This window comes from Phoca vitulina, unplaced genomic scaffold (assembly GCF_004348235.1).
Source record: "Phoca vitulina isolate PV1807 unplaced genomic scaffold, GSC_HSeal_1.0 scaffold27, whole genome shotgun sequence".
Taxonomy (NCBI): Eukaryota; Metazoa; Chordata; class Mammalia; order Carnivora; family Phocidae; genus Phoca; species Phoca vitulina.
This window is the reverse complement of record NW_022589730.1, coordinates 212,691-225,619: the sequence shown is the minus strand read 5'-3', so window position 1 is coordinate 225,619 and position 12,929 is coordinate 212,691. Positions and strand designations below refer to the sequence as shown.

Genomic DNA, 12,929 nt, shown 5'->3' with positions numbered 1-12,929 from the left:
CAGCTGCTCATGGGAAAAAGCGCAGTTTTCCTCAAGAATATCCTTGACGAATAAGTGAAGTTACTAATTTTATTAAATCCCGACCCTTGGGTGCATGTCATTTCGGTGTGCGGTGGGGAGCAAGCATAAACTAGCCCTGCTGGCGTGGGACGGTCGTCTTGGGAAATGTGCAGTTGACCTGAGCTGAAGCAGACGCTCCTTTACTGAAATAACAAGTGAGCTAGCTGCACTTTTTCAGATGTGGGTATTTGACGTTTTCTCTAAAATGAGCAAAGTGAACCTGTCACGTCACAAAACAACTGACTGTACTTGTTGCCAGTGATAAAATTCAAGCCTTCTTCTTTTAAAACAGTTATTTATCTGGGGGGGGGGAGAGGCAGGGAGAGAGAGAGTCATCAGCCAGACTCCCTGCCAACACGACCCTGAGATCACGACCTGAGCTGAGACCAAGAGTCAGACGCTTAACCAACTGAGCTACTCAGGCGCCCCAAAATTCAAGCTTTCAAATGAAAATTGACTTTAGAAAACTTGTGTCTACCACCAGGAGTGATAGCGTTCTGATACTTGAAGACTGGATGAGACCGGTGGTAACGCTGACTAGTGTAGTGTTGTGTGGTACGGTGCAAGCATCTGAAAACCTGGGCAACTCGGGGAGTCCGTAGTCTCCAAGCGAGCAGAACAGGAGGCTACAAAATCAAGTGTAGGGAAAGCTCGATTCAAAGTGCAGGAAGACCAGTGGATTTTAGTATAACTGTGACGCTGGCCTGGCTTCAGGTTCCACAGTGCAGCCAGCCCTTAATAAATCATCACTGGTGGACTTTCTGTGGGTTATCAGAGAAGATCATTCTTTTCTGAAGTGCTGTTCACATACTCCTTTTCCAGTTAGGGATCTGTGTGAGGCCTGATTTGCCTATATTTCAGCCAAAATAACAACAGCTCGAATGCAGATGGAGAGATGAGAATCCAACTAAGCTAGGCAGTGAAGAAATCTGTAACTAGACAACGGCACACCTCTCAATTTTTTTTTTTTTTTTATGTAGTTATTTTTCAGGACGCCTGGGTGGCTCAGTCAGTTAAGTGTCTGCCTTCGGCTCAGGTCATGATCCACGGGTCCTGGGATCGAGCCCCGCATCGGGCTCCTTGCTCAGCGGGGAGTCTGCTTCTCCCTCTGCCACTCCCCCTGCTTGTGCTCTCTCTGTCCCTGACAAATAAATAACTAAATAAAATCTTTAAAAAAAAGTTATTTTTCATTAAAAATATCCGTGCGTGAACACTTAGTGACTTTGTTACTTGAAATGAATTAATGTATATTTTTCAAATTCTGAGTTTTAATTTATAGTACGATAGATACGGACAGATATAACCCACATTAACAGAAGCTTCTTGGTGTTCTCAGTGATTTTTAACAGTATAAGGAGGTCTTGAGACCAAACATTTTGAGAACTGCCGAGCTGGGTGATAGTAAAGGAGTTAACTCTGTTTCCTCCCCAGTTTGAAGAAATGCAGAAACCTAATCAACTAGCACTCTCAGAACTGGGTTCTCTCCTCCCTGCTTCCCTCCCTTCTCTGTCCGTCTCGCCTCTCCCTTGTCCATCATACTCCATTTTTTGGAGAAGGGGATGAGTCCTGTGTGGAACCAGTGTTTTTTACATACCATCTGCTTCAGCTCTCCTGACGTTCATCTCAGGAGACCCTAGGAGTCTCTTTTAAATTGCGTATCAAAGAGTGCTCAGTTTATTTTTTTCTTGTTAACAGAAACAAGAAAGATTTCCAACAAGTGTTGGCGAGAAAGTATTGTTTTCTGATTAGTTTCAGATAATCAGAAAATCAGCCGAACAGACCATCCCTTTTCCCAGCTCTTGCGATGAGCCGAGGTTTAGCGTGCAGGCTTTGCTGTAAGCGCGTCCCAGGCCCTGTTGTCACTGTGCGGAGAGGCCGTCTGCACAGCTGCGTCACCTCCGACTGCATGCATGAGCGACTCTGCAGACGATGCTGCATGTCTGACTCGTGCCTCAGGACCTCGGTGCACTGCTGTGGCCTTGTTGCCAGGGCACGTCCACTGGCTGCTGGTGCCCAGACCACACGGCCCATGGCCACTGCGATGCCCAGGAGGCTTCCAGGCTCAGATCAGGTTGTTCGTAAGGATCTCAGGAGTTGCCTTTAGGCAGTTAGAAACAGTTGGGATGGTGTATTTGGTATCCCTTGTGTGATGTGGCAGTTGACTAGGATGCCCTGGGCTGACATTTTCATGTTTGAAAAACGTGACAGCAGATCTCTTGTTTTACTCTCCGAGATGATTGTTTAACTGACTGAGCCACCCAGGCACCCCTGTCTCTCCGAGATGACTTTATGTTTTCCTTTCTGCTCTGTCTCTCTCCAGGCACCTTTTGATGTCCCAGCAGACCCTGCGGAATGTGCCGCCCATAGTGTTCATTCGGGACAGAGGAAACGCAGCTCTGGCTGAGGTGAGGCCCTGAAATCACGCACTTCCCTTGACCGAAGCTTAGCGGACGAGGGCGAACATTGGAACGATAATGGGTATAGTTAAAGGAGGTGATCAGTCCCCAAGAGTATAAATGGAAAGTGAGGCTCCCAGGCACCTGTCCCAGCCAGATTCCCCAGAGGTAACTGCTTTCTCTGGCTTTTAACGTTTACCACTAAATCTCTAACCAGGAAACCAAATCTCGGCTTCTCGACTTACAAACTGTCTTCCTCTGTGGATTCGACCTACGTTATTTTACACTGGAGGTTACATTCTGTTATTTATAAGTTAGTTATAAAGGTTGCAACTTGTAAGTTTATATACATTTTCTTTCTGTGTGGCAGTTACCCAGTAGTTATTAAGGTGTGTTATACTTTTTAAAAAGTTTACAAAAAACCCCAGTCAGTGGTATTCATGATAATATAGTTAGGTGACTGTTATTCACCACAGGACTAGATAGTATTTCTTTATTTTTCTTTTTTTATTTAGTTTAAAGATTTGAGAGAAAGGGTGGGTGCACATGAGCGGGGGTGGGGGGCGGCGGGCAACGGGAGAGAGAATCTCAAGCAGATTCCCCACTGGGCACGGAGCCTGACACGGGGCTCAGTCCCATGACCCCAAGATCATGAACTGAGCTGAAACCAGGAGTCAGATGCTCAGGTGCCCCAGGACTAGGTAGTATTTAGATCCACAGAGGAAAACAAATCTAATTGGAGGTTTTCATTTTTTGTTACTTGTTATGTAAGCAACACAGAAAACATTGTATGAATAATTACCTTGATACACGTATGATTTTCCTCACTAGAAAAGGAAACAGAGGAGTAAGGTGACCAGTGCCAGCTTTAGAGAATCAAGTAGAATTTAGGTTGTGGGGTGTGCTGGGGAAGATGCGTGCAAGGGACTCACCCATGCACGGTTGGCGGAGCTGGTAGAAGGAAGTACCAACCAGCTAAAGGGAGAGTCCTCTCCCTCATGTCTGGTCCCTCTGTGGGGAGGTAGGTCCTCCCTGGCTCTGTGGGCTCCTTTCTAGAAAAAGTCATTGGAAAGGGGGAGGTACAGGCAGTGCTCACAGCATCTCGGAGCTGTTCCGTCTCCAGACGGTGCTGTGGGCTCCTGGAGGCCACTCGGGCCTGCCCAGCATCTGTCCTCCCGTGTCCTTCCTGTGCTGGGGGCAGAGGGAAGGTTGGGCTTCTGCTCATCTCGTTGTCCTGAGGCGTCTGTGTTCCTGTAGGCAGAAGCAAGCAGAGGGGCCGGGGGATCTCTGATTGGGGCAGATGATGCGCATAAGTCAGGGTGGTGTTTTTTTGAAATAGGGGTTAAAGTCGGCCAGTAGAAAAGCAGTTTGGATAGACACGCAGTTGAAATTGGGGATTACGGATGAAACTTTGAGTCTTGTACCTGTCCGCTCATTTCTGTATCTTATGTTGGTTGCACATGTTGAAAAGTCGCAGGCAGTTGGAAATGCCAGGGGCTGGCCATAGTTACAACAGCTTACTTGGCATTCTCAGGGTAGCGTCCACTGGTCTGAACATTTGAAGAGCAGTAATGAGCTCTACCCCAAGGAGCGTTTAGCAGGGCTGGTGTCAGTGCGTGTAAACACACGCAGGGGTGCTCGGCCCGCACAGATGCTGGGGCTTGTCCTTCCCCCAAGAGGTTTCCACTAGTGACCATACCGAGTGGGCCAGAATGACACTGGGGGACCTGCTCTGTGCTGCGGGCCAAGCAGCTAGCAGCAGAAGCTGAGGGTGCGCACATCCTGCCACCTGAACTGAGTGTGTGCACACGAGACTCGCCTGGAGTGCTGGCGGCAGGGATCCCTCAGTCAGACTCCCGGGTATGCGTCAGACTCCCAGACTCCCAGGTATGGGTCTGACTCCTGGTTACATGTCAGACTCCTGGGTATGCGTCAGACTCCCAGACTCCCAGGTACGGGTCTGACTCCTGGTTACTCGTCAGACTGCCGGGTATGCGTCAGACTCCCAGACTCCCAGGTACGGGTCTGACTCCTGGTTACTCGTCAGACTCCCGGGTATGCGTCAGACTCCCACACTCCCAGGTACAGGTCAGACTCCCAGACTCCTGGGTACCCGTCAGACTCCCAGACTCCTGGGTATGGGTCAGATTCCCGGTTACACGTCAGACTCCTGCAGGTACAGGTCAGACTCCCAGACTCCTGGTTACACGTCAGACTCCCAGACTCCAGGGTATGCGTCAGATTCCCGGTTACACGTCAGACTCCCAGGTACCTGTCAGACTCCCGGGTACCTGTCAGACTCCCGGGTATGCATCAGACTCCCAGACTCCCAGGTACAGGTCAGACCCCCCGGGTATGCATCAGACTCCCAGACTCCCGGGTACCTGTCAGATTCCTGGGTATGCATCACACTCCCAGACTCCTAGGTACAGGTCAGACTCCCAGGTACGGGTCAGACTCCCAGACTCCCGGGTATGCATCAGACTCCCAGAGTCCTAGGTACAGGTCAGACTTCTAAGTACGGGTCAGACTCCTGGGTACCCGTCAGACTCCCACATTCCTGGGACTCCCGGGTACAGGTTATACACCCGGGTGCGTGTCAGACTCCCAGACTCCCAGGTACCTGTCAGACTCCCGGTTATGTGTCAGATTCTCAGACTCCCAGACTCCCAGGTACGGGTCAGACTCCTGGGTACGTGTCAGACTCCCAGACTCCTAGGTACAGGTCAGACTCCCAGACTCCCGGGTATGGGTGGGACTCCCAGGTACATGTCAGACTCCCGGGTACGGGTGGGACTCCCAGGTACAGGTCAGACTCCCAGACTCCCGGGTATGGCTGGGACTCCCAGGTATGCATCAGACTCCCGGGTATGGGTGGGACTCCCAGGTACAGGTCGGACTCCTGGGTATGCATCAGACTCCTGGGTACGCGTCAGACTCCTAGGTATCCGTCAGACTCCCAGGTACAGGTGGGTGGGTGGATGTGCTCCCCTCACCTCGCAGCTGACGTGGAGCCAGAGAAAAGGCCATGTTCCCTGTGGTTCTGTTTATAGAATGTTCAGACAAGTGTGGCTAATGTTTGGGGATGGAAGTCAAACTGATGGCTGTCTTTGGACAAGGGAGTGAGCAGGAGGGACGTGAAGAGGCTTCTGGGGTTCATCTCCGCAATGTCAGGGGAGGAACACCCATGGGTGCAGACATTTTGTGCATTTGTGAAATGTCCTCGAGCTGTACATGTAACGGTTTGTGTATTTCTCCCATGTGTTACATTTCAATCAGAAGATTTTTAAAACGTTGGTTTTTATAATGATTATGAAGGAAAATGTAAAATTAAAAAAAAAAACGCACCAACTATGATACCGGCATTGTGATTTATTACGATATTACAAATTGCTTGTCTTCGGCTGACCGCCGGGCTTCTGAGAAGCCGGAGCCAGGCAGAGCAGGCCTAACCACGTGGGATGCTTGCTCGCGTATAGTCGATCCTGAGTCTTTCCTGGAGAGGGCGTCCGAGCGGCCTGATTTCTCTCAGACGTCAGCGTGGAGCCGCTCCTGTCCCTGCAGCCCGTGTGGACGTGTCAGGATCTGGTTGCAGTTGCATGGAGTGCTTGGTTAAGGCTTCAAAGAGAAGCTTTAGTGATGCTTGATTTCCAGGCAGTGCGCTGGATGGAGGAGGGCCTGCCTTTGTGCCGCGGCCCCTGCCCTTGCCCCCCAGTCCTCACCCTCCCTACCACCTGCTGTAAATTAGTTTGCCTGGTTAGATTTCTGGAATTCCACGTACACAGAAGCACATCTGGCTTTATTGGTCAGCGCTGTTTTTGAGGTTCACGTCTCGTGTACGTGGTTCCTTGTCGCTGAGTGACCCATTCACCTCTCACGAACATTTGTCTCTTTTCTGTTTTTTTGCGACTGTGGGTAGAGCTGTCGTGAACCGCTGTGTACACGTCTCTGCGTGTTGGAGGTCAGTATGTGGGGGTGGCGGGAGCTGTCGTGAACCGCTGTGTACACGTCTCTGCGTGTTGGAGGTCAGTATGTGGGGGTGGCGGGAGCTGTCGTGAACCGTTGTGTACACGTCTCTGCGTGTTGGAGGTCAGTATGTGGGAGTGGCAGGTTTGTCTGATTTTCAGGAATTGCTGGTCAGATGGGACTGTCTGGACCGCTGGGAGCTCCCGCCTGACGTCAGCCATCCTGCTGTGCTCGTGGTGGCCCTTCTGGTGCTCACACGTGCATTTGCTTGACGACTGATGTTTGCGAGCATCTTCCCATGCGCCCGTTGGCCGTTCTTTGTTTTGTGAAGTCTGTTCAAGTCTTTTGCCCATTCTTGCGAGGTTTGCTTAGTGTGGAGTTGTGCAGAATGGTCGTGTGTCCGGCACAGGTCCCTTGGCAGGTGCGAGCACATGTGTTCTCCAGGCTAACCTAGGAGACGTCCAGTTCTCGTTTTGTGGCATCATCCGTCCTGTTTCTGTTTTCTGCAGACTGGTTTTTCTCCTGGTCCTGCTTCTTTTTACATTTGTGGGTTTTATTGGCATGCATTGGTTTGTGATGGTGCTTTGTGCTGTGGTGGAAGGACTGGCCCTGGTCCTGGGCTCGCCCCACAGCAGGGTGGGGTCTCAGGTGCACGTCCTGGGTACGCAGGTAGGGGGGTGAAGGTGTGAGCCGCCCTCAGTGTCCAGGGAGCAGGGCTCTGTGTGGTGCCCCCACGAGGAGAGCTTTCGCTTCCAGGTTAGGCCCCTCGGCCACTGTGCAACTGGATTCACATGCTGGACCCCAGACTGTGACTTTATCGCTAGGGCAGGAGGCTTTCTTTCTCCAAACACACGAATTCTATGGCAAAATTGAAGTATTTTACATTTCATTAGGAATTACGTACTTGAACTAACATTTACCTGGTTTCTTCGTAAGTTTGACGTTTACAAGTTTTCAGTGTACTTTTTAAAAAGTTGGTTATCAGAGGACACGTGATTGTAAGTAGCAGGTGTTTGAAAGCGTCCTCACTGGGAGGTGTCAGCGGAGGGCTGGGCTGGGCACTCGGAAGGCCTGTGTCTGAGCCAGCGGCGAGGCTTCACACGGGCTCGCTTGAGCCAGGCTCTGATGCTGGTGGTGGAGGTGTGGCTTACAGGTTACCCTCCGTCTGTCCTTCTCAGGTTGATCGGTTACTGGCCATTGCCGATTTTGGACCCCCAGATGAAAAAGAAGACTGTGTGCAAGACGACGTCAGGTATGTGGGGACGTGATTTTGATTCTTCGGGCAGATGTCCAGGTGTGGAATTGCCGGTTGCTCCGGCAGCCGCGCAGTCCTGCACCCTCAGCCAGGTGTACAGGCCAGGCCTGGCATTGTGCCCGGGGCCCAGCCTGGCAGTGGCCTGTGGCCGGTCCCAGCGGCAGCCTGCGGCAGCTCCAGCAGCTCAGCAAGGCCACTGGGAAGGCCCCTGTGGTCCCCCGGAAGTCTAGACTACAGTGACTCATCAAGGACGGGTGTCCCTCCCTCACCCTCTTTATCCACTCAGCACAATTTTCTTGAGTGCGTACTATATCCCTGTTCTAGCAGCTGGGATTCTTACATGAACAGAACAGACAGTGGGGTCTTTGGAGCTCACATTTTGCTGGGCAAGGCCAACAGGGAGCCACAGATGATTGTAGATCAGGAAGGTCTGGTTGGCCGATCAGGAGGTGGGAGGGTGGGAGGGTGGGGGCAGCGTTGCAGTTTTCAATCAGGCTGTCACTGTCTGAGAGAGACGTGAGGACTCAAGGGGTGTATGTAGAGGCCCCATCGCAGGTGAGGGAAGAGCTCCAGCAGGCGCTCAGCCTCTGTTCCTTAGACGGGTGCCTCAGTGTCCAGGGTACTGTCGGGGTCTCCGGCAGGGCCCACAGTCACCATCCTGCCTGCGGAGCTAGAGCAAAGGCCCCAAGCCACGGGGAGCCCAGCCCATGGGTGTGAGAGCTTCCAGAGCTGAGTAGAAAAGGGTTTAGAGGCATGACTTGCCGAATTTGGGTTCTGAAAGGGTTGCACCAGTTCTGATCTTTTCCTTTGGTTTCTCAAGTAACCTGAGTGATAGATCTAAAAGCCCCCAGCTGTAATTCTGTGAAACTGGCCTAGCACACTAGCCATGTTTAACTGGGGAAAAAGATGGAAAACACAGCTGGTGGAAGGGGCTGTGCGGGGACGTGCAGGCTCCAGGAGCACCAGCAGAGTGGCTGGGCTGGGGAGCCCTGTGCCGTACCCCCAGCTTCCCCTGGACTCGGGCAGCCCACAGGCAAGTGGAGGTGGGAAGTGGGAGCGCTGGCCCAGGACCCACGCTGTCCTGCTGCTTCGTTTGTGCCTCACCGGATGCCTCTTCTCCCTCCAGGGGCCCCGGGGCCCTCGATGCTCCTGAGCCGCGAGGCACCCCGGCCTCTGCCACGTGCTCAAGTCTGTGTGGGATCGACCACGAGGCGCTCAACAAACAGATCTTGGAGTACAAGAGGAGGAAAGGGCAAGGGCGTAGGACCGTGAGTCCCGAGGAGGCGCAGCTGACGGCTGATTTGGCAACGCAAACAAGAGAGGGAAAGGTGGCACCCTGTGCAGATAGTGACCTCTCCCCCAGGAGCCACCTGTTGGGGGCGGCGAGCAGCAACCCCGGCCCTGACCTGGGTGGCGCCTGGGGTGCGGACAGCAGCCCGAGCAGCAGAGCAGGGGGCAGCGAGCGGCGGAGGCAGGAAGGGGGGAGGTGACCGAGCGGCGGGGAGGGGGTGGGTCCTGGGCTCCAGGCGTGCGGTGCAGCCCAAGGACACCAGTGGACTTGGAACTTGGGCTGAGAATGGAGATGATCGTGGGAAGCGTGTGAAAGCCTTTCGCTTGATGGCAGCAGTCGGTCCTCCTGACTCGGGCACTTGCACACCCTTCTCAGACGTGCACAGCCGCGTGCTGCACAGGCTCCTGGTTAGGAAGGCAGAGCATCTTTGTCTTGTTTGCGCGGGTTTCAGCTCACGCCTGAAACGCCATCCTTACGGTCTACTTAACAATGGCCCCAAGTCCAGTTTTCCCCAGGGCAAGGAGCTATGGTGCCTGTCACAAGTAAAATAAACCCTTAATCAAGTCTGACCTAGAGAAACATGCTTCTGGGTGTGGGGTACCTCCCTTTCCCAAGTGCCGTCAGTGTCCTGATGCTGAAAATGGTACCACAGAGCTTACACGATCAGACACGCGTGAGATGGAGTGAGGAAGTTGGTGGCTTGGCTTTTTGGGGGCGCATGACTTGTGCTTTTGTAAACAGTCTCAGGAAGGAAGCATTGCCGTCACCCCAGCCGTGCGGGCACGCCCCCTGTGCACTTTGTGTGCAGGCAGGTGGCACCGTGAAGTGCTGCCTTTGCCAGGAAAGTGGCCCCCGTTGAAGGGACACATCACAGGTCAGAAGCGCTGGGTGTGTTGGTGTCTGCATGACATTTGCATGATCCCATCTGTCCTGGAAGGCACAGGTAGCCGTGGGTATGGAGCGTTTCACTTGGGAGTGCACTTGCTGACGAAGCGCCTCTTCTGACCAGAGAAGAAACGTCCAGAGGAAGGCTGCACCTGTCTGAGAATACGTGTGGTTGGTTCTAATCAGGTGTGGTAGGTGACAGACCTTGAGACGGCTGCCTGGAAAGGAGCGTTTGCTCTTCAGTGTTCCCGGGAGGCAGAGACTTGCCTCGCTGCACAGGGCCACTCGGAAGCACCAGGCTCGGTCAGGAGGCAGAGAAGGTGTGGCTTCTGCAGGAATGAATGGGCTGGAGGTGTAATTTCAGTAGGCTCTGGGCTGTGGGGGTGCTGGCCCTGGGGGACACGGAGCAGAGGAAGTGCTCGCTGGTGCGTAAGAACCAGGTAAAGGAGGCGGTTGGAGTGTGGGTTCTGGGTTTGCTCATAAAAGGTGAGCTCACAGGGCAACTATTTGCTGTCTTTAGGAGTTATAGCCCTGGGAGGGGTAGCCTCTCCCAGGCCAACAAGGCCCCCAGGATGTTAAAACATTGTAAACACAGAACATAAGAAACATGGCTAATACGGGACCCTGTAGCGCCAAGCAGCCTGCTTCCTGGTGGCCACGTCAGCGTCCACACCGCAGGAGGTGCCCGGACCCCAAATGCAGAGCAGCAGGGACAAGGCTCCTGGATTGTGAGGCCGTGAACTGTGTCGCACAAACTGTGCCCACCACTGCGTCACAGGACTGGGGGCTGGGGGGGACGCCGGGTGCTGGCTGTTCTTTCTCTTCCCGCTTGTGCTGGAGGCTCCGTTTGTTGAAAGTCAACAAATGGCCGAACAAGGTGTGTTTCCAGACCTGGGAAGCTGTGCTCCGTACTCTCAGCTTGTCTCGTAAGCACAGTATAAGCAAGGGGTTGGGGGCGAGGGCTGTAGTGGGGACGGGAGGGACAGAGCTTCCCGTCAGGAGACGCCTGTGGTGCGGTCGGTCCCGCCGGCATCCTCCACGGACAGGCCCTCACGCTGCAGCACCAGCTGTGTTCTCGAGGGACAGGGAGCAGGACCACGTGGTCACCTCTGCGTTTCCTGCCAGGTGCCGTGTGGGGTGTGGACCAGGTTTACGGGGTGAGAAGAGACACGAACAGCGTCCATGTTCGCCACTGGCGTGCAGCACTGTGCACACTTTTCTTTTTTTTTAAGATTTTACTTATTTGAAAGAGGGAGAGCAAGAGAGAGAGCGAGAGCAAGAGCAGAGGCAGAGGGAGAAGCAGGCTCCCCGCTGAGGAGGGAGCCCGACGTGGGGCTCAATCCCAGGATCCCGGGATCATGACCTGAGCCGAAGGCAGATGCCTAACGACCGAGCCACCCAGGCGCCTCTCACCTCTGATTTTGTTAAAAGGACTTGGAATTTCAGTTACTTGACGTGCATTCAGAGAGTTTCTGGGTTGGTGTGTGTGTGTGGAGGTTTGGGGAGTGGGCCTGGCGGCTCTGCGCCCTCCCCACCCCTTCCTCTGGCTGGTCCAGGTTATTTTCTGTTAACAATAAGCTGGCAATCTACACGGGGGCTTCGGCCCTTCCACCTGCTGATGACCGACTGGAAATCCTAGAATGGACTGAGTAGCCAGAGAGTGGAACTGAAAATAAACATTAAGCAACTGAAACACCTAATAGGAAAGAAAACTTGACAGGCTTCCATGGGAGGAGTGCCACGGAAGATAGCTTTGTTTCAGTCTTTGAAAACTCCATGTTCTTCAGAAGGACTTCCTCCCTCAAGTCTCCGTCTGACATCTTGGCCTTCTAGGTCCTATCAGGAAAGTTCAAAATATTTCCTGCTTTTTTATGGCATCTTCTCTGTTCAACAGTTCGTGATACATGCAATTTTTTAAAAAGTATTTGCCATAAAGCATATTCAAAACTCCACAGTTAAATCTATGATGCATATAAGCTCTAGAGTGAAATAAAGGATCTAATTGCTCCATATAATCCTAAAGGATTGGGAAAAGCCTGTGCCACCCCAGGCCCTACTTATATTCTGTACCAGCCTGTCGAGGTGTGGAGACCTGGTTCTGAAATCCCGTGTCCCAGGGTTTGTTCATTTCTTAATTGAGGGTTATCAGAATGATGTAAAGTGTAGCCCTGGGAACAATATGTCATATGACAAAATAGAACTCACTTTCAGTAGGTTGAGATAAAGAACCCAAACCAGCCTAATGAAATTTAACAGGGACCCGTGTAAATTCCCGTAATTGGAGTTTAAATATTAATTCTTGAACTACAGCATGGCAGCTCCAGTGGCAAGTCTGGTGGTTGCGGCATGTGTCCTAAGCGGAGCCTGGGGCAGGTGTGGCTGCCGAGGGTGGGAGGTGGTGCAGGGGTGCACCTGACGTTCAGTTTGTGGAACTGTGGTTAAAGAGGACTTTGGTAGTAGGAAAGGTCGCCCTGGGAAGGGTTCATGGGGGAGGCAGAGTCAGGGTCCCTGAAGCAGCAAGGGTTCTCCACAGTAGCAGCAAGCCACGGCTGGAACTGGCCGCAGATGCCAAGTACAGGGCAGATCCAAAGCGTTACCAACCCTGAACTCCCAGCCTGGGCCCCCCCAGGTCAGAGTCAGGTTTGCCTCCGTGGGTTTGCCTCCGCAGGTTTGCCTTGGGATGTTCTTTCTGTTCGAGTCAAAGCGTCCTTGTTAATCATTCACCTTTCACGCTCACCCCTTTCCCCTTTCAGACGTGAGCCCAGCCCCCGATCTGCAGCAGCCTCCCAGGCAGCGTCTCTTGGGACCCTGATGGCGATGCTGGTGCCACGGCCTTACTTGGTGCCTTACCTGTTGCTGTGACTTCTTCTCGGCACATTCTCTTCCCCTTTCTGCCTCACCTGGGGCCACCTCCTTTGGGGAGCCTTCTGTGAACCCCCAAGTCTTGGTTGCGGCCCCCTACATTCCCGTAGCTGAGACCTCACTGCATGGACTGCTCAGCCTCTTGCCTGCCTCTCGCACAGGGTTTCCCAGGCCAGAGTGTAGCAAGTGTTGATTGACTGACTAATGGACTGTT

At 53.0% G+C, this 12,929-nt stretch overlaps 1 protein-coding gene across 7 annotated transcripts in view; it reads left to right on the top strand.

Moving 5' to 3' along the window:
• The window catches only part of RBFA (ribosome binding factor A), a 44,885-nt gene extending 32,191 nt beyond the window's left edge, over nucleotides 1–12,694 (top strand). For 5 of the 7 annotated variants that reach the window (XM_032422628.1, XM_032422630.1, XM_032422627.1 and 2 more), the window contains 3 exons: nucleotides 2,381–2,465; nucleotides 7,601–7,674; nucleotides 8,804–11,134. In XM_032422628.1, the coding sequence (XP_032278519.1) occupies nucleotides 2,381–2,465; nucleotides 7,601–7,674; nucleotides 8,804–9,167 (523 nt within the window). In that variant the 3' untranslated portion in view covers nucleotides 9,168–11,134. Of the gene's footprint in view, nucleotides 1–2,380; nucleotides 2,466–7,600; nucleotides 7,675–8,803; nucleotides 11,135–12,606 lie in introns of those variants that run through there. The other 2 variants (XM_032422633.1, XM_032422632.1) reach the window with 2 other exon arrangements.
• Nucleotides 12,695–12,929: the final 235 nt, after the last annotated feature.